At 38.9% G+C, this 22,500-nt stretch overlaps 1 protein-coding gene across 1 annotated transcript in view; it reads left to right on the top strand.

Annotated features, from left to right (window-relative positions):
- Positions 1-22,500, top strand: part of LOC106872474 (glypican-5) — a 357,300-nt gene that overhangs the window by 96,597 nt on the left and 238,203 nt on the right. Inside the window, exon 2 of the mRNA XM_014919487.3 lies at positions 2,909-3,079. Within this exon, the coding sequence (XP_014774973.1) occupies positions 2,909-3,079 (171 nt within the window). The remainder of the gene's footprint in view (positions 1-2,908; positions 3,080-22,500) is intronic.

The raw sequence follows: 22,500 nt of genomic DNA, 5'->3' as shown, positions 1-22,500 counted from the left end.
GTTTCGTGCGCGCGAACGCAGACGCACAAATTAGCGAAAGTATTTTGCGTGCGACCTAGTCATTCTCCATTGCGAGTGACGGTCAGTTCACTGTGTGTGTGTGTGTGTGTGTGTGTGTGTGTGTGTGTGTGCATATATATCCGAGCCCACATGCGTTTTTCCTGGCTCTTTTTTTTAAAGTCATTTTTTCTCTTCTCAATTTCTAGACTTTTCTTTGATATCTGAAGAAGTACTTTCTCCGAAACGTATTAACTTTAATTCTTTCAGCATCAACCTAGTTATTAGCTGTGAACTTTCATACACTTTTGTTCTTTCATTATTTGTGTGTGTGTGTACGGTATATAGTTTCCCGTTTCCTTTATGTCTTTGTCTCTCTGTTTCTCTCTCTCTCTCTCTCTCTCTCTCTCACACACACACACACACACACATGCACCTATAAGCGTCATATCATCAGCAGCAGCAGCAGCAGAATCATCCTTATTATTATTGCTGGCCAACTACATGATCCTTAACTCGGCTCATACGTTTTTAGGCCAATTTCTCATGTACAAATTCACCGCCCCCTGTATCCCTCCCTCCACCCCACCCACCCCTTCTAAAATGTCATTCTCTCTTTTAATTAACCTGTCTATCATCCAAGTTATGTTGGGATTTTACATATAACTTCATAACTTCCCAAAGGAGCTTGCTACGGTTCAATTGTCAGACTAAGAGCAATCATCAACCCACCCACCCACCCACTCACCTTACCCAATATACGAGAAATTCTAAGAAATTATTATTATTATTATTTTTGTTCGAAAATTCCACAAGTCTCCTACACTGAGGGAAAGGGCGAGAGTTGGGTCTGGGGATCTTTTTTGAGAGTAAAGTATGATGGTGAAAGAGAATAGTGTGTGTGTGTGTGTGTGTGTGTGTGTGTATGCATGTGTGTGTGCGTGTGTGTGTGTGTGTGTATGCTTAAACAGTAGCACCTTCGTTGGTACACCGGGTGAAATGCTTAGCAGCATTTCGTCCGTCTTTACGTTCTGAGTTCAAATTCCACCGAGGTCGACTTTGCCTTTCATCCTTTCAGGATCGATGAAATAAGTAGTCAATGTAGTCGATTACCCACGCCCCAAAAGAAAAAATTGCTCGGCTTATAGCTAAGTTGATTAGTTTTGCCTTCCCAGAGCCCCCCCCCCCCGCAGTGTTCAACTGGAGAATTTGGGATTGACTTGAGGGTAGAACATGCTCAGTAAACTGCTTTATTGGGGACAGCAGGGATATTGGTACTTGTTGAGCATCGTGGGAAGGGACTCTGTGAGAACCTCGACGACAGGTTGTTGCCCGCTCTTGCGAAATTAGTCGAAGCAATTATAATCAAGAACTCTGAGAAGTGAAATGATAATCTTTTCTACTCTAGGCACAAGGCCCGAAATTTTGAGGGAGAGAGCCAGTCTATTACTTAATTTATCGAACCCGAAAGGATGAAAGGCAAAGTCGACCTTGGTGGGATTTGAACTCAGAACGTAAAGACAGACGAAAGAAGTGAAATGATAACATATTAAAGAAAGTTTGTTGTTGGCACTCCGTCGCTTACGACGTCGAGGGTTCCAGTTGATCCAATCAACGGAACAGCCTATTCGTGAAATTAACGTGCACGTGGCTGAGCACTCCACAGCCACGTGTACCGTTAACGTAGTTCTCGGGGAGATTCAGCGTGACACAGTATGACAAGGCTGACCCTTTGAAATACAGGTACAACAGAAACAGGAAGAAAGAGTGAGAGAAAGTTGTGGTGAAAGAGTACAGCAGGGTTCGTCACCATCCCCTGCCGGAGCCTCGTGACGCTTTAGGTGTTTTCGCTCAATAAACACTCACAACACCCGGTCTGGGAATCGAAACCGCGATCCTATGACCGCGAGTCCGCTGCCCTAACCACTGGGCCATTGCGCCTCCACATTAAAGAAAGTAACCAGTGATGAATACAATAAGAAGAATGATTTTGTGAAATATGCTTGCTGTTAATACATGATGTGGTGTGTGTGTGTGTGTGTATGCGTGTGTGACATTCAAATTAATGTAAAGGTTGTTTCAGGCCAATGAAGATTTGGAATAAAACAGCGTCACTTGCATTGTAGAATGTTGAACTTCTAACAAGTGTTGACACAAGACTGACGATGCGGCACTAAGTTAAACTATTGTAAAATCCCAAGGCATCTACCCCATTACAAGCTTGGGAAATTAAAAGAATTAAAACAAATAATGGTTCTAAAAGCAAATCTCTCTCTCTCTCCCTCTCTCTCTCTCTCTCTCTCTCTCTCTCTCTCTCTCTCTCTCTCTCTCTCTCTCTCTCTCTCTTATTTCCTTCTTTCTTTATGTCCCCCCCCCCCCGCCACGCACAGACATTTATTTTACTGTTGGCAATATGAAAGTTTACATTTTACGAAGGTTACCCAAAAAGTGGTGGACCTGTTTTGTCTCCCGGTTTAACTCCACGCTTACTTCCGCCGAGGTGGACTTTACCTTACCTCCTTTCAAGTGGCGATAAAATAAGTACCAGTTGAGTACTGAGGTCGACGTAATCGACTATCTGCCCCACCACCCACCCACTTCGAAATTGCTGGCCTTGTGCCAAAATTCGAAATCGTCATCATCATTATTATTCAGTAATCTTATTTTTATCACGTGCTTTCGCTGCACCACCGAGCGCAGCTCTGTGTGCCTTGGGTATGTGCTGTGGTGCTCTTATTTTTACTGTATTGAAAGTGTTTTACGTAAGATGTGCGCCGTTTCTAGAAGTGCTAGTTTATTATTATTATTATTATTATTATTATCATTATTTCCTTCTCTGCGATCCTCGAATAATATCATTACAATTTATTTTTTATTTATCTGTGTTTTTTTTTTCTCTTTTATAATTCAGAAACTGAACTCTCCGTATGTTTTAACGGTCTGGAACCAGGCAGAACCTGTTGCTCCGGAGCAATGGAGGAGATGTATATGAAATTATCCGAAGGAATGTTCACAGATCATTTGGAAAAGGCCAATTATCAGCTTACACAGCTTATAAAGAACGGCATAGAAAATTTTGAAAGTAAGTTGCATTTTTTTTGTCTTTACCATTCTGTCAGCCTGTCTGTCTGTCTGTCGGTCTCACTCTATCTTTCTCTGTTGTTGTCTGTCTTTCTTTGTCTCTCTCTTTCTGTCTTGGTGTTTGTCTCTCTCTTTCCATCTCTTCCTATCTTACCCTTCTCTCCATATGTCTCTCTATATATCTATCTTTCTTTCTCTTTCTGTCTGTCAGTTTCTCTCTCTCTCTCTCTCTCTCTACCCCTCTCTTGTTTCTCTCTTTTTATCTCTCTATCCTTTTCTATCTCTGTCTATTTCTCTCTTTCTGTGTCTCTCTGTCTCTCAATCTGAACCGTTGAGTGTGTGCGCGTGCGTATGAATGTCTATCTGTCCATATCTTCTTTGTGACCTTTGACCTTTGCTGCTATTCTGCAATGACGGAATTGTATCGCCATCATTTGAACCACCATCCCATCGTTGAGGATGTGATACATCGTTAAATGTTAACTATATACACACACATAACACCATACACATAATATATATACATATGTATATATATATATGTATGTATATATATATATATATATATATATATATATATATATATATATATATATATATATATATATATATATATATATATACATACATAGACGTTGAACACAACTTTGAAATTCTACCTTTCACATCAAATACACACGATTATATATCACAGCTCTTAATATAATTCGCCCAGTTATTTCCATAATGGGGCATTTTGTGTCAGTTGCGTTTGGTTTTTTATTCTTTTCACGTTTTTATTTTTGTTTTGTTATCTTATTTGTGTTCTTTAGTCATATTTATTTATTTGTTCTTACACACACGTACACACACACACGCATGATCATATATAAGTATATATTGTTTTATTCTTTTATTTGTTTCAGTCATTTGACTGTGGCCATGCTGGAGCACCGCCTTTAGTCGAGCAAATCGACCCCAGGACTTATTCTTTGTAAGCCTAGTACTTATTCTATCGGGGGACGTAAAGACATGGTGTTGGTGTGTTTACGTCTTCGTAACTTAGCGGTTTGGCAAGAGAGACCGATAGAATAAGTAAGTACCAAGCTTAACAAAATATTAAGTCTTGGGGTCGATTAATTTGACTCAAATCATTCTTCGATGCGTTGCTTCTGCATGGCCGCAGTTTAATGACTGAAACAAGTAAAAGATGATATATATTGATTACGTGACAGCTTTCTGCTGTCAACATTTCCAAAGAATATAACTGGTCCTATACAGATCTTCATCACCGAAAACAAATCGTCTGTCTGTGTACGTTGCAGACTTATACGTCGAAATCGATAGGAGTATGCACTATACGCATGCGCACATGTTATTTGCTCGAACAATAAACATTTTTTACGTCGAAAAGGCGCGAAAAATAAAAAAATAAAGTAAAATATATTCTAATAAGTAACCGGAAGAGAAAGATGATATATCGTGTGAATGATATTAACACGTTGTATTTAATAACAGGAAGACAAGTAGACTTCATTTAAAAATTACGAGTTTTAAACTCCGAAGGCATTCGTTTCTCCTTATTTCTGAGTATAAACAATTTTGGGGGGTGTTTTGTCTGTTAGTTAGTCGGAGATGGGGGCTGACTACGTGGCTACAAGAATTTTGCTGCATAATAAACAAACAGATGATGCTTTCGTCCTTTGCCGAACAAAAACAAATAAAAAATGCATTATCTCAACAGTTTCATTGAACTTATCTAAACTTCCTTGATGGGAAAAAAAGGAAAGGAAAAAGAATTAAACATTTGGAGTAGAAGGTTAGTGTGTTATAAAATGTACGTAATTGTTATTTTTTTTTTTAGAATCGTGAATAAGGGCAATAGCATTTATAGTGTTAATGAATTCTGTGATAATTTAACAAACGCAGGAGTGGCTGTGTGGTAAGTAGCTTGCTTGCCAACCACATGGTTCCAGGTTCAGTTCCACTGCGTGGCACCTTGGGCAAGTGTCTTCTATTATAGCCTCGAGCCGACTGAAACTGAAAGAAGCCCGTCGTATATATGTATATATATATATATATATATATATATATATATATATATATATATATGTGTGTGTGTGTGTGTGTATGTGTGTGCATATGTTTGAGTGTCTATGTTTGTCCCCCCAACATCGCTTGACAACCGATGGTTGTTTCTTTACATCCCGTAACTTGGCGGTTCGGCAAAAGAGACCGATAGAATAAGTACAAAGAATAAGTCCTGGGGTGCTCCAGCAAAGAATAAGTCCAAAGGCGGTGCTCCAGAATGGCCGCAGTCAAATAACTGAAAAAGAGTAAAACGATGAACAGAGAGAGAGAGTGTGTGTGTTTCGTGTAAGGTTGCGTCTGATGCAGCCATCCGGTTAGTTAGAAAGAACAAATTGGCGTCTCTGAAGAGTCGTAAATTATGTTGTACAGCAGGAACCCTTAGCAATCCTTCGATATTGGTAGATCACGTCATTCCACCAACACAACATTCCCTTAATACATAGATAAATAGGTTAGGCTGATCATATCGTCTCATCGTCGCTCTATAGACCAGTAGGAACGCCTCAGCCCTTTGCTTGTCCACATCATTTTCATAAGTTTGTCCTAAACATCGATGATTGTTTTCAGTCTTTTAGTTAACCCAGTCGCTGGTTACTCTGGTGGCTGAGAAAAATTGGTAATGTCTATCGTATATGATGCACAGAAACCATGAAAATGTGTCCTGTGTCTCGCATGTGATTCACAAGACAGGCAAAAGGTCTTAAATCTTGTACGTTACGATTCTGCAATAGGGGAGCCTCTCTCCGTAGTCTTTTGATCTGCTTGAAATAGCAGCCAAATCTCGGCATTCCTGAACAACAGAGTCAGAAATTATTTTTATTTTCCCGGCCTTTTTCCACATAGAAATTGTTAGTTTAATATAAAACAGTGAGGTGTGGGGGTGGGGTAGAGTTCGAATTCAGTTGACGCTTATTACTATTATTTTTCTTCTTTCACCATCTATTGAGTACTTAAATGAATCCATTTTGCTTTTAATTAAAAAGAGTTTTTACACCAAAAACCAATATGAGAGTTTCACTCGTGATATTTACCACAGTATAATTTGTTCTAAAAGAACATCCATATTTAAGTGACGATAAATATTACCTTTTGATATTAATACTGCCTCTGCCGTTAACATATATTTTTCATACTATTGTTTGCTTGCTGGGTTTTTTTTTTCTTTATTTCTTGCTTTCTGTTTTGTTTTTTGTTTTTGTTTTTTTCTCTCCTTTTTTTCTGTAGCTCTTATTCTTTCTATGAAACGCCATGAGCTGAATTTCTTTGAATGCATTTTTAAGTATCATACATTACAATTCTGCTGGGTCAGGATTTTGTTGTCGATTCTTCCTTCTTTTGGTAATTTTTTCAGATTACAGGTTTTTTTGTTGTTTTTTTTCGAGTTTTCTTTCCGCCCAGCTTCGTTTTAAAAACTTATGCATAGTTCCAGCCTCTGGCTGAAACCAGTAAGAGAATAAAAGAATGTCTTTTGAAGAATCATAATTTCAGCTATTCAAAGTATAAATCTAAGAATTTTTAAATTTTCAAAAGAAAGTCAAAACTGAGAAATCACGGGGAAATGGACGGCTGTTCCCCACTACCACCACCACCACCACCGCCGCCGCGGCCATTTTTTTTATTTATTTATATTTGAAGAATCGTAATCTGCGACGCTTCAAACAATTACCTATTCGAAGACATTACGGCATTCAGCACTCTAGAGAATTTCCGACTCTCTTCTTTAGGAACGTTGCCAAATCTTTCAACAATCGTGCAAACGATTCTTTTTGTTTTATGGAGCAATTATTTTTATAGTTCAATGCCTTTGCTACTGGTAACTATTCAACCGTGAAGTAGAAGTGAAAACCTCCTTTTCTTTTCTGAAACAAATTGGGCTTTAGGTCTTGTTCAATAAACAATATATTTGGCTGCAGTTAAAAGAATCTGAACTCCTGACCGAGGTAATAAGGTTAGAATGCAGTTTACCACTGAATTGTTTTTAAAAACAGTCACAAAAGTAAATGGCGATAGAAACCGGAAGTAACGACAGTAACATCCCATAATTTCACGTAAACAATGTATAAAACGTACATATATTTAAAATAACATGAAAACTGTATATTTTATATAAGATAAAAACAATCACGTTTACGGGAAAAGTCATTGATGCGCGAACAGTTTTTCTCGATCTTTAAATGCTTCACCACAAAAACTCATGAAGACATGACGTAAATAAATAATCTTTAATCCCACATTACCGACTAAGTTTCTTCTGTCGTCACCTCAGGTTTTTATCACAATTTACATTAATTTTTTTCTTCGTTTTCTAGAACAATTTACTATCAATTATTTTTTCCACAACGGTGAACTGCATTTTAACGTAATAAACCGTGTAGCCCCTATTAACTAGCCTTAGCGGCCATTTTTATTAATTATATTCCTTCGATAAATTACATCAGATTTACATTTTGAGGATTAACTGGTTTAACCCCACCATCTTTACTCTTCCCTTCAACCAACATGATCCAGCAGACAGACTTACCTACCCGTCTTGCTTTTCAGTCATTATATACCCAGAACTTCATTATCCAACGTGTCCTTCTTTGTATCGTATTTGATGATATATAAAATGTATTTTCCCACCCTACAAAAAATGTCTCAAAATATCTGGGATTTGTTAGGATTCCTATAAGCCAATTTCTTCTCTGACGCTCATTACTACGGACTAATTTTTATTCCAGACGGTTCCTTCAACCTAACCTGACTGCAGTCTTTAACTTGTTTCAGTCATTAGACTGTGGCCAAGCTGGGGCACCGCCATGAAGAGCTTTTAGTCAAATAAATCAACCACACTCTTTTCTTTTTAAGCCTGCTACTTGATCAGTTTCCTTTGCCGAACAGCTAATTTGAGCAGAGGTGTGGGTCAACCACATGCACACACACACACACACACACAATGGGCGTGTTTCAGTTTTCGTCTGCCAAATCCACTCACAAAGCTTTGGTGGATCTGATACTTTAGCAGAAGACACTTGCTCAAGGTTCCGCGCAATGGGACAGAACCTGAAGCCATGTGGTTGGAAAGCAAACTTCTTTTACCACACAGCCACACATGCGCCTATATTCACTAAAATATTACTTGCATTGCAATGCTTTGTAATGTCCTACCAGATTGTTTTAAATATTACATACTTTAATGCACGAAAAACGTTTTTCCCTACAGCCAAATGTACCATGAAATTCGGTACATTTGGCTGCTGTTTCTAGCGGGGCTTGCGACCAATCCCGTATAAGCACGTTCCTTATCTCTGAATTTATCTTTATTAATTCTATGGTTGGTCCAGTCTAGTAGACCTTTGTCTTTAGCCAGAACAGAAATGTAGCGGTAGCAGCAGCAACAGTAGTAGTAGTAGTAGTAGTAGTAGTAGTAGTAGTAGTAGTAGTAGTAGTAGTAGTAGTAGTAGTAGTAGTGACCTGCAGCCATTCCCATTGTGATGGCTAAAGCTGGAGCATTTGACGAGTTATCAAAGTAATCTCCGGCTATTCATTTAATTAACTTTTAGAGACGATAGACTTAAGTTGGTCCTGGCAAGAAGCCAACCTACAAACGGCAAAGCCAGCAGCCTACTTGTTTATTTATCCAACTATTTTGTCCTGTCAGTGTTTTAAACGATGTTATAGGTCCCAACCGTTTTGGTCAGTTTACTGACTGTCCTCACCTCTCATTTCTTTTGGGGGGACAATTCACTAAATAAGTGTAGAATCAGAAGATAGGGGGTTGATTGCCTTAAAGGTAAATCTTAATTTGACAGTATCGTTACAGCATAATCATCGCTGTCGTTTTAACGTTCATGCCTGTCGTTTTAACGTCCATGCCTGTCGTTTTAACGTCCTGTTGTTTTAACGTCCATGTCTGTCGTTTTAACGTCCATGCATGTCGTTTTAACGTCCATGTCTGTCGTTTTAACGTCTATGAGTCACTTATAATTCATTGAGGCAGGTTTTCTACGGCACTGTGTCCTTCTTCTCGTCAACACTCATCTGTTTCCCAGTATAGCAATATTTCCTCTTTTGCCAGACATGCTTTTCATGGGAGATTGGAAACGAATAATGTCGCTTACGAACTGCCACGTGATGTCAAGACAAGGGTATATCCGCACACTCACGTACCCCACTCCCTACAAGTATATATATATATATATATATATATATATATATATATATATATATATATATATATATATATATATATATATATATATATATATATATATATATATATATATATATATATTGTCCGAAGATCCTGGACACCTACAAGCAAAACTCAGAGAGGCCAGAGAGTGACTCGACCAAAATGAAATAGCATTAATCTCTACCCTGGTATTGAGTACACTTTTTTTCTGACAGCTAATGCTAAGAGTGAGTGTGTGTCCCCACACGTACGTACGTACATACATACATACATACAGACAGACATACATACATACATACAAAGATAACGGACGGGCTTCTTTCAATTTCTGTTCACCCAATTCACACCCAAAGATTTGGTCGGCTTGAGGCTTTAGTAAAAGACACTAGTTTATTGAGAAAATGGTTTGGAAACAAGCTTCTTCACCACACAGTCAAAGAATGGGGAAGAAAATAAACACGAAAGCAATGAACTTGAGTGGCCAATCAAGAGATAGTCTTTTATATCTCATTACGTACGCACTTCCTAGTCTCTCTCTCTCTCTCTCTCTCTCTCTCTCTCTCTCTCTCTCTCTCTCTCTCTCTCTATCTATCTATCTATCTATCTATCTATCTATTTATCTATCTATCTCGATGTGTTGTTTTGTACCAGTCGTGCCTGAATGTGAGTCTGGTCCGGCCTATACTAGTCCTCGGCAACTTCGTGATGATACTTGTGCGTGTGTCACACAGAGAAGCTTTTTTTTTAAAGTTATAAAATGACTTGGCAGGATGTATGTCTATGTAACACACCATTCAACATGTCCGCCCATCTTAACCCCCCCCCCCCCCCCGCCACTCTCACTCTCTCTCTCTCTCTCTTTCCCAATCTCTTTTCTTCCCTTTCTTTATCTCTATCTCTCTATATCTCTCTCTGTGCTCTCTGCCTGACTGGCCGGGTGATTGATGAGGGAGGGAAATAGCTTCGGCTGCACCGCTTCACTTGAAATGTTGTCGATAGTCATTAGGATCAGCGAGAAAGGTAAAAACATATCAGATATCAATTGGATATACGTGGCGGCGGTGGAGTCACGATGGAACACCGATAATGTGAAGCGGGCTGTAGTGGTCACAGTGAAGGTAGTAGTGGTGGTGGTGGTGGTGACTTCGACGGCGACGACAGCGCCATGATAGAGAGAAACTGTGGTGGCGGTCATCACGATGGGAGGGGTAGGCGGAGGTGATGGCAAGCTAGTGGAAGTGGGAGGGGATCACGATGTCGAGGGAGGAGGTTGAAGTGATGGCGGTATCGATATTGTAATAAATGATATTTGATGGAGGAAGGACGTGGTGGTGGGGGGGTATATAATTGGTGTTGGGCGTGTTTGATGTGTGTGAACCCCCTCAAGGGGTCACACTGGGTCATGTAGAATAATGGGTAGAAGGGGGAGGAGATATTTATGGGGGAAATGGTTGGAATGGGTAGAGGAGTTTGTTGTTGGTTAGCCCCAAGTTAACCCTGATCGGGCTGTTAGGTGATTGAAGACATTCCTCTCATGACCATCCTGTCTATTTCCATTGTGCTGTGAACCACACAGTTTTGAGTTCAGTTCTACTGCACAACACCTTGGGCAAGTGTTTTTCCTACTATAGCCCTGAGCTGAGCAGTTCTTTGTGAGTTAATTTGGTAGAGAGGAAACTGTTTGGAAGCCTATGCTGGCATGGGTTGGACCATTCAACAGGAACTGGCCAGGCAGGAACCCGAAACAGACAGAAATCTGGTGCAGTCTTCTGCCTGGTCAACTCCTGTCAAACAATCCAACCCATGCCAGCAGGGAAGACAGACATTTAACGGTGATGGTGACGATGATGATGATCATCATGGCTATAAGTCAAATCAAATAACCAAGCATTAAGAATAACAAAACAAGCAGACGTGCAATGTATTAGTTTCACACTTGGTAGGAAAAGCGGGTTTCTGATGTTTTGAGCATAGCTCTTTGTCAGAAAGAAAACAGAGAAGTCCAGACTGAGGAAAAATATCACCAGCAGCATGTGTAGTTAGATAAGTGCTTAGCTAAAAATAAACCTTTATATTTGGCTTTTGTAGACAGCTTTTGACAGGGTCCCTCTCTCCCTTATTTGGTGGGAAATGTGGAAGCTAGGTATTGATGAATGGTTGGTGAGGACAAATATCCATCAAATGTAAATAATGTAGTCTGGGCAAAGTTCAGAGCTATTACTTCTGTTAGTTACCAAGGGCCTTTCCCTTGGAGTGAAAGGTAGATTGTATGATGCCGGTGTAACAAATAAAAAATTTTCTTTTTTTTTTTCCCATATTTTTTTAGATGAGATTTGAGGGAAATTTGGTGTCTGCTTTTAGCAAGTTAATTAACCATGTAGAAGCCTGTCTTTGGTTCTTAACAGAGAAGAGTGAAGGCAATTAGAGACTGTATCAAGCTTTACACGCATAGTCAGTAGTAGTGGTAGTGTGGGGGTGAGGGTGAATGACTCTACTACTTCTGTTATTGCAACTACTACTACTACTAATACTACTACTACTACTACTGCTGCTGCTGCTGTTGCTGCTTCTAGCCAGATGGTGGATCCAATCCCTAGAGGCTGTCTTCTTGGCTCAGGCATCCGGGAATGGGAACAAATTGGAAGTGGGGTTGGTTAAGAGTCTGGAATGGGGGTGGGGGTGCAGTAGAAGAAATATGGTAGTGAAGCTACTACTTACTACGAACTCTACTAGCACTACTACAATAAGCACAACCACCGCCACCATCACTACTACTATTACTGGTTCCAGGCCATCTCCAAACGGGAAACTTATTGACCAAACTTCTTCCCTCCTACCACTCACACTCACCCTCAAATACACCACCCCTATCGCAACCACCACCACCACCACCACCTTTAGTTCTTAATTTTAAATGTCAATGTGATCTCTTTTGCTTTACAGGTTAATCTCATTCTAAATCTTCCTGGCACAACCTCAAATATCTCACCTCATCATCTTTTCTTCTTCCTTCCTCCTCTGACCTGAAGTTTCTTCTTTTCTCTCTCGAAATTGAGTTGGCGGAACCATTAAGACAGTGGCAAAATGCTTAGCAGCATTTCTTCTGCATCTTTACTTTCTGAGTTCAAACACCACTCAGGTCAGCATCCTGATTTGCAAATTCAACAGACCATGTGCTCAGAGCCTGTAGATTGCTTGGAGACGCAGAGCGTGTTTTAAAAACCTGCCTATACTCCGCATTTCAATGCAAGAAACCATTAACGGTTCTACCAGCTTGTCACCATTACACACCTGTATATAGGCACACGTGATGGGCTTCTTTCAGTTTTCATCAACCGAATTCATTCATAAGGATTTAGGCCGGCCCAGGGCCACCATATAAGATATTTGCCCAAAGTGCCATGCACTGGGACAGAACCCAAAGCCACATGGTTATGAAGTGGGGTTAAAGTGGACGTTTGGATGTCAAAGCTTCTTTGAGTTCCAATGTACCAAATCCATTTTAAACACTTGCCTGAAGTGCCAAGAAGTGGAATTGAACCTGGACATTCAGCCATGCCTAACTGAAGGTGAGATTAAGACTTGGATGGAAGTATTTTAGACCAATCTTCATGTAATGGACCCCCCTAATAAAGTTTGCATAAAACATTTATTCTCTACTGCAATCAACATAGAATCGTTAACTTACAATTAAATTAAACAAATCTCATCACAAATGAAGTGAAATTTTCAAGACGACCTGTGATTGAACTGCAATCATCTTTCTATAACAACTAACGAACTTACTAACTAACTATACCATACCAGCCAGTTAAAACCAGTCGACTAACCATCCTACCCAACCTACATGTCTCAATTTCAATACATCTGTCTATCTGTCTGTCTATCTCTCTATCTATCTATCTGTCTGTCTGTCTGTCTATCAGTCTATCTATCTATCTGTCTGTCAGTTTATCTATCTATCTATCAGTCTATCTCTCTATACATCAGTCTATCTGTCTATCTTTCTATCTATATATATATATCTCTGTCAGTCTATCTATCTATCTATCTATCTATCTGTGTGTCTGTCTGTCTATCTATCTATCAGTCTCTATCTGTCTGTCTGTCCGTCTATCAATCTATCTTTCTCTGTTGCTCTCTCTCATTAATTTCCAATTTATTTTAATGTACGCCTTATTTCAATGCATGGAATAAAATTGAAATGAGATTTGTTGTAGAAATAAAAATTTTTTCAAAAATTACAAAAATAACAGAAAATACATTTAAAAAAATTAATAAAATATAAAATTGAATAAATTGTTTTCTCTCTTTTTCCCAATAATCCTCCACAAATCTCATTATATAATCTTTTTTTTTATTGCTATTTTCTCATATTTTTATTATTTTATTCCTTTCTTTTATATTTTTTGTTTTTGTTTTTATTTATATATTTATTGCTTGCTCTTAACTAGTCTCTGAATCTCTCAACAACCACCTTATTTCCTTGCTAACACCACCACCATCACCACAGCAACACACACACACACACACACACACTCTCTCTCTCTCTCTCTCTCTCTTTCTCTGTTTGCTTTCTTCCTATCTATCTATCATCTTTTACTTGTTTCAGTCTTTAGACTGCGACCATGCTGGGGCACCGCCTGCAAGAATTCTTTGTCAAGTTAATTACACAGTTTTTTAAACCTGGTACTTGTCCTGTCAGTTTCTTTTGCCAAACTGCTAAGTTGTGGGTATGTAAACACTCCAACACCGGTCAAGCAGTGGTGGGGGACAAAGAGACACATAGACAAAGACACACACACACACACACACACACACACACAGGTGTATATATCATCATCATTATCATTTAATGACCATTGACCATGTTGGCATGAGTTGGATGGTTTGACCGGGGCTGCCAAGCTGAGGAGCTGCACTAGACCCAGTCCGATTTCACATGGTTTCTACTGCTGGATGCCCTTCCTCATGCCAACCACTCTGAGCACGTAATATGTGCTCTTATGTGCCACCAGCACACCAGCTAAAATGCTTAGCAGTATTTCATCTGCCGTTACATTCTGAGTTCAAATTCCGCTGAGGTCAACTTTGCCTTTTATCCTTTCGGGGTTGATTAACTAAATACCAGTTATGCACTGAGGTTTAATATAATCAACTTAATCCCTTTGTCTGTCCTTGTTTGTCCCCTCTATGTTTAAACCCCTTCTGGGCAATAAAGAAATATATATGACTCAGGACAGATCCTTATCCTATTTTAATTTTGGTCGGGCATGTTTTCACAGATTATTGAAAATGGTTGGCACTGCTCGTACAACAGTGGGACCCACAATGATCGGTGCCAAGAGAAGGGAACACAAACTTAGATACCGCTCAATTATCCATCTATGTACACATGAAAAACAACTTCTTCCAATTCCATTAGGTGCAGGCATGGCTGTGTGGGTAAATAGTCTGCTTCTCAACCACATGGTTCTGGGTTCAGTCCCACTGTGTGGCACCTTGGGCAAGTGTCTTCTACTATAGTTTTGGGCCTACTAAAGCCTTAAAGCCCATCAAGTTTATATATATATATATATATATATATATATATATATATATATATATATATATATATATATATATGTATACCTATGTGTATGTATCTGAGTTCACCCCCCAATCACCACTTGACAACCAGTGTTGGTGTGTTTACATCCCTGTAACTTAGCAGTTTGTCAAAAGAGATTGATAGAATAAGTAGCAGGCTTAAAAAATAACTACTGGGGTCAATTTATTTGGCTAAAAATTCAAGGTGGTGCCCCAGCATGGCCATGGTCTAAACAGATAAAAGATAAACCCAATCACTAGGCTTTGATCAGCCCAGCGTTATAATAGAAGACCCGTCCAAGGTGCCATGTAGTGAGACTGAACCTGGCACCATGTGGTTGGGGGAGGAAACTTCTTAACATCATCATCATCGTTTAACATCTGCTTTCCATGCTAGCATGGGTTGAACGATTTGACTGAGGACTGGTGAACCGGATGGCTGCACCAGGCTTCAATCTGATTTGGCAGAGTTTCTACAGCTGGATGCACTTCCTAACGCCAACTACTCCAAAAGTGTAGTGGGTGCTTTTACGTGCCGCCGGCACGAGGGCCAGTCACATGGTACTGGCAACGGCCACGTTCAAAATGGAGTTCTTTTTTTACGTGCCACCTGCACAGGAGCCAGTCCTGCGGCACTGGCAATGACCTTGCTTGAATGATTTTCTAACGTGCCAGTAGGGCAATGCTGGTAACGATCACACTCAAATGGTGCTATATATATATATATATATATATATATATATATATATATATATATATATATATATATATATATATATATATATATGTATATACATATGTACATGTGTAAATATGTATATATATATGTATATGTGTAAATATGTATATATATATATATATATATATATATATATATATATTTATATATCTATATATATATATATAGGTGCAGGGGAGGCTGTGTGGTAAGTAGCTTGCTTACCATCCACATGGCTCTGGGTTCACTCCCACTGCGTGGCACCTTGGGCAAGTGTCTTCTGCTATAGCCTCAGGCCAACCAAAGCCTTGTGAGTGGATTTGGTAGACGGAAACTGAAAAAAGCCTGTCATATATATATAATATATATATATATATATATATATATATATATATATATATATATATATATATATATATATATATACATATATTTGTACATGTATGTCTGTATGCATACGTCTAAGTGCACATGTATATGTGTATGTCTGCATATATGTACATGTTTATTTCTATATTTATTTGTACATGTTTCTCTCTATTTTGCTATATTTAAATGACCTGCCTTACTCTACCATCTCTCCTCCATGTTTTTCTTTCCTCTTATCAATCTCTCTCTCTCATTGCTTTCCCTCTCTGTCTATGTCTCTTTTGTCCATTCTCCTTCATGCATCTCTCCCTATCTTCCCTTCTTTACTCTCTTCTGTCTGTGTGTCCTCTTTCTCTTTGAGTTTCCACCATCTTGCTCTCATTTCCTCACACCACTCATTATCCTCATCAGGAAAGCCTTATCCCAATTATTATTATTATTATTATTATTATTATTATTATTATTATTATTACTGTTATTATTATTATTACTGTTATTATTATTATATAATTATTATATATTACTATTCCTCCCCCTATCCTCCTTTCCCCTTGGCATTAATTTCCTGCCCACTTCCTCCGCCTTCCTACCTACATATCTATCAACTCATCTGGCCATTCCATCACCCCCTTCTTCTTCTTCTTCTTCTTCTTCTTCTTCTTCTTCTTCTTCTTCTTCCTCCTCCTTCTTCCTCGGACCCTTCACATAATTGGTTTGAAAATGAGAAAATAAAAAGTTAATAACGAATAACACCAACAAAACTGCAAAAACTAAAAATAAAATAAATAAATGAAAACCCAAACCAAAGCTGAACAAAACCAATCTAAACAAGACTCACATCAATAATTAAACTTATTTTTCAATGGAGGATATTTTAATGAACAATGTCTCTCTGATAATTTCCATTCTTGGAAACTTGTCTTCTGTAAACTACTGCCTGAACCAGAATTCTTGTGATGACTCCACTTTATGATTATTGTTAGTATTATTATTAGTATTATTTATTATTATTATTATTTTTATTTTTATTATTATTATTATTATTATTATTATTTTATTTTTATTATTAGTATTATTATTATAATAATAATTATTATTATTTTTATTTTTATTATTAGTATTATTATTATTATTATTATTATTAGTAGTAGTAGTAGTAGTAGTATCGTTAGTGGTTGTAGTGGTATTGCTGTTGTTAATGGTAATAGCGGCTGGTGGGGAAGAAATGGTTTTTGAATATATAACTGCTACACCCGCTTCCATACATACAGATGCTTACGGAAACATGCACACATGCATGCACGTGTGCACACACAAACATGTACATGGATGTAAACGTATAAACACACATATAAGGAAATGTATATATATACACCAACAGATTTATACATATACACATAAACATGTATACATGCATGCACAAGCACATACATTCATGCAGTTGCAGACATAAACGTATGTACACACCAGTATATATATGCCCACATATACACACATGCACAAACATGTATGCTTATGGTACGTTTGATGAACACTGCTTAAATCGTTCGAACATCACAACGACGACCACCACCACCTCCACTACTACTACTACTGCTTTACTGTGACCATCTTCAGTAGTGGCTCTCGTAGCACCACTGTTGCTGCTACCATCACCAGTACTATTGCTATTAACATCATATACAACGTTGCTTTTAGTGTCGCCACCTAGGCCACTCCACCTGCTTCCAATATGCTCATCATCATTATCATCGCAACAATAATGGGCTGCCTTTCACTATCATCTGTCCATCAACACCATCAGCAACAAAACCACATTATTCGCAGCCGCCATCTTTACCACCACTCCCTCTTTCTCTCTCTCAACCCATCTTGCTAAAGTGAAATAGTCTTGAATAATGAAAATAGAGGCTGAAGAGGGGTGGTGGGGGGATGTAGGCAACAACAAAGACAGCAATAAAGGAACGAAAACAAAAATATTAAAAGGTAAAATGGAATTAATAAAGGAGGGGAGTATGGAAGAAGGAAAAAATAAAAATAAATATAAATCAATGAATAAAATTCTTAAAAATTAAGAATTAATCTAATTGGTCACAAAACTAGTTATTTACAATTATTATTTTCGTTTGATTTCAAAGTATAGTTTTGTTCAGAATCAAATCATTTGCTCTCTAACCTTGCATGTTTTCGGATTATATTGCTTAAGAAGAAGAAAGATTTAAATAAAATTCACAAAAAGGAAATTGAGGAGGGGGGGGGGCGAAGAAGAAGAAGAAGAAAAATGAAAAAAAAAACAAGGAAATTTAAATAACAATAGAAAATAACAAAAACAAAAATTATATAAACTCTACTTGAAAATATTTCTTTTAATTTTTTCAAAGTAATAACACAAAGAAGAAATATTTCTTGACGTTCATTCAAACTCTTAATTGAACATGTTTGTGTGTGTGTGTCTATATGTATATATATATGGTATGTGCGTGTTTGTGTATATATATGTATGTGTGTGTGTATATATATATATATATATATATATATATATATACATATGTATGCGAGAAAGCTGTGTATGTGTGACTATGTCTAAGTAGTAAAAGGTCTAACTTCTGACCCCCACCCACCCACACAGCTTTATATACACAAGTGTGTGTTTTTGTTTGTATATATATATGTGTGTGTGTGTGTGTATATTTATATATATATATGTACGTGTGTGTGTACATATATATATGTGCACTCAAATGCATATATATATATATTTATATATATATATATATAAACATGTGCAAATACGTATGCACACACAAACATGTGGATGTAAACACAGATATATGTGTGTGTGTGTGTGTGTGTGTGTTGTAAAATGTACGTGTATTTAGGAAATGATTATAAAAGGAAGGTTAATGCTTGGCGCTATATTTTGGACAAGGTTAATGTAATATGACATCATCTCGTGTTAATTAAAATTGGTATCTTCAACCCCCCCCCCCCGTCCCCACCCTTCACCTCCCTTTCCTCCTCCGCATCCATCAAAACAGCATCATTTGAGAGACTGACCTTTCAATTATGTCAGATGAGCTTTTGACCCATCAATTATTTCCTTTGGAGGCTTCGTTCTTTCTTATTCTTTAATCCCATCGTCGCCAACGCTGCCGCCTGTTTCTGTTCTTCAGTCCCCTCCACCATCACCACCTCTGCCGCTGACGCCGACCGATCTTTCTCCCCTCGCACTCTATTCCTTCTATTACTTTCTTAAAGTTGAGCTTTTGATCTGTCAATTAGTTTCGATATGCATTTGACCTCTCAGAAACAGTGACAAATGGTTGCAAGTTTTATGTAACAGCTATTGAGCGGAGGCGGATGGCGGGGTCATATTGAGTTAGCTGTTAATTGAGAGTATTATTGGAACTGAAGTAGTTCAATATTGAACCGCTGTGTCAATCAAAAAGGACTTTACAAATTGAGCTGTCTTTAAAGATAAACTCAGGTTAGATTTGTTAGATTGGGTAGGGTTGGCTAGGTCTGCAAACATTGATCTTTATTAGCAGTCTTTGGAGTGTGTGATGTAGCTATTTACTATAACTTGATGATCAGAATGCCAGTACAAATAACTCTACCATTTTTTCCTGATTTTTTTAATTTATGACAGCATAAAGTACCTACTTATCCATCAGGATATTACTGTGTCTGGCGCTATAACCATTTGTATTAGATGCTGGCAGCGTTATTAACTTTTTAGCATTCTGATTACTCTGTCAAATACAATGCTTATATATTCACATCATTTAGAATTTGTCATGCATTGTCTACTGGCTTTGAGATTTCGACAATGTTATCATCAACGTTTAACGTCTGTTTTCCATGCTGGCATGGGTTGGACGGTTCAACTGGGGTCGGGGAAGCCAGGAGGCTGCACCAGGCTTCAGTCTGATCTGGCAGTGTTTCTACAGCTGGATGCCCTTCCTAATGCCAACCAGTCCAAGAGTGTAGTGGGTGCCTTTTACATGCCACCAGCACAGGGGCCAGAGGGGGTTGGCATCGACCACGTTTGGATGGTGCTTCTACGTGCCACCTGGCGTTGGCATTGACCACGTTTGGATGGTGTTTTTATGTGCCACAAACACAGGAGCCAGTCAAGGCGGTGCTGGCATCAGCCACGTTTGAATGGTGCTTTTTACATGCCACTGGCACAGGAGCTAGTCAGGAGTCACTGGCATCAGCCACGTTTGGATGGTGCTTTTTATGTGTTACCTGCATGGGGTTTGTTTAATTTTAGAATGACATTGTAGGGTAGGTGTGACAGGCAAAATCTTGTAGGTTTAAACCTAAGCAAGTAGATTTCGGACTTATATGATCAGATTAAATGATAGAGGGTTAAAGTCATCTTGATGTGTATTTAGGGGGTCAGTCCTCTTTATAGGGCCTGTATCTCTTCAAGCTATACCTAAATGACCATTTAAATTCAGTAAGCCAAATTACAAAAATGCTCATTAATAATTGCTCATTAATAAAACGCTCACAGCTTACATCAGTGACCAGTCTCAGCATCTGATAACTATTTAGAATTTGGCAGCTGAACTGTTGGAAAGTTAAATTTATCTTTGTCTTAGGATGTAAAGACAATAAGCGGCGACATAAACTATATCTTTGGGTAGTTTTACATCTTCTTGGCTCTTCCCATCGTTACCTTCGTCGTGTTGTTCCTGCATTAACACTTTATGTGGAAACTCACTCCCTTTGTTTTTAATTAATTTTGAAAATAACGAGAAATTTCGTGAAATAACTTAGTTGTTATTAACCCTTTCATTACTGTATTTATTTTGAGATTTTCTGCATTTTAGTTATGTTAAATCATCATCATCATCATTATTTAACGTCTGCTTTCCATGCTAGCATGGGTTGGACCATTTGACTGGGGACTGGCGAAGCGGATGGCTGCACCAGACTCCAATCTGATCTGGCAGAGTTTCTACAGCTGGATGCCCTTCCTAACGCCAACCACTCCGAGAGTGTAGTGGGTGCTTTTTACATGCCACTGGCATGAAGGCCAGTCCAGCGGTACTGGCAACGGCCACACTCAAATGGTGTTTTTATGTGCCACCTGCACAGGAGTCAGTCCAATGTTTTGTTCACATGCCACCGGCACAAGTGCCAGTAAGGCGAAGCTGGAAACGATCACACTCAAATGGTGCTTTTTACGGGCCACCAGCACGGGAGCGAGACTGCTGCTCTGTCAGTGATCCCACTCGGATGGTGCTGTTAGCACTCCACTGGCACGGGTGCCAGTCATCAGATTTGCTTCAGTTTCGATCTCACTTGCCCCAACAGGTCTTCGCAAGCTGAGTTTAGTGTCCAATGAGGGAAGGTTGGCATGGGTGCCAGTCATCAAATTTGGTTCAATTTCGATTTCATATAACAATGAATTTAGTAAAATAACTTAGTTATCATTCAGCTAGTGTTAGGAACATAAATTGTGACTAAGGTTTGGTGGGAGATTTTAATTCAGAACTTATGAAAACAAGACAATTGTACTACAGAGCCAGATAGACATTAAAAGCAGTTGGAAGGGTGTGGACTGAAGGAAATTTAGGCTACTATTTCTAGCATATAGAGTAACCATACTGAGGTCTCCTTCTCTTATGTCTTCTGCTGAGATCATTTTAATTCTCTTGTTACCATATTTGTGTTGAAATATATTACTTTTGTTTCAATTAGTCTTCAGAATAATGAAGAAAATGGTCAAGTAACTGTCATTGTTAAGATGGTGTTTGAGGACAGCGAGCATTGGTTGGCCTGGAGCTATAGCAGAAGAGATTTGCCCAAGGTGCCATGCTGTGAGACTGAACTCAGAAATCTGTGGTCGGAAAGCAAGGTTCTTACTGCAAACCAATACCTGCATTTATCTATCTATCTATCTATCTATCTATCTATCTATCTATCTATCTATTTATCTATCTATCTATCTATCTATCTATCTATCTATCTGCTGAGACTGCGACATCTCCGGCTCTACGTAGACAGCGGTGAACAGGTGTGGTCACCGTTTGTGCGGCGCGCTTTCCCGCAGCTCGTCTCCATGACCGAACTGCAGTCATGGATCAAGAAGAGGCCGAGGAAGGGCGAATGGCACCGCGAGTGTCGCGCTGCTCTTCGGCAACTCCAACAACCCGGGTCAACCTTGAGCGACTGCATCACAACTAACGCATTCTATAGTGGATTAGTGGAGGGAAGGTACGACGACGATCTCGGGGCGAACCTGGGCGTCGACGAGGAATACCTGACCCGCCTGTTTAAGACGACCTTCGGGCCGGGACCTATGGACAACTTCCAGAGATCCCTGGCCTGGCAGTGCTATCGAGAAGCACTACCCGTTCGGGATAAGCTCTACAGGCATGGCTCGAGAAACACGGGGCCGACCTGTCCGAGATGCCGGCAGAGCGACGAAACCGTTCTGCACGCACTCGTACAGTGTCCCACCATTTCCGAGCTGTGGGCTTACGTC

Source organism: Octopus bimaculoides, chromosome 8 (genome assembly GCF_046866305.1).
Source record: "Octopus bimaculoides isolate indiv1 chromosome 8, ASM4686630v1, whole genome shotgun sequence".
In the NCBI taxonomy this organism is placed as follows: domain Eukaryota; kingdom Metazoa; phylum Mollusca; class Cephalopoda; order Octopoda; family Octopodidae; genus Octopus; species Octopus bimaculoides.
The sequence above is the reverse complement of the archived record's forward strand: the minus strand, read 5'-3'. Positions and strand labels throughout refer to the sequence as shown.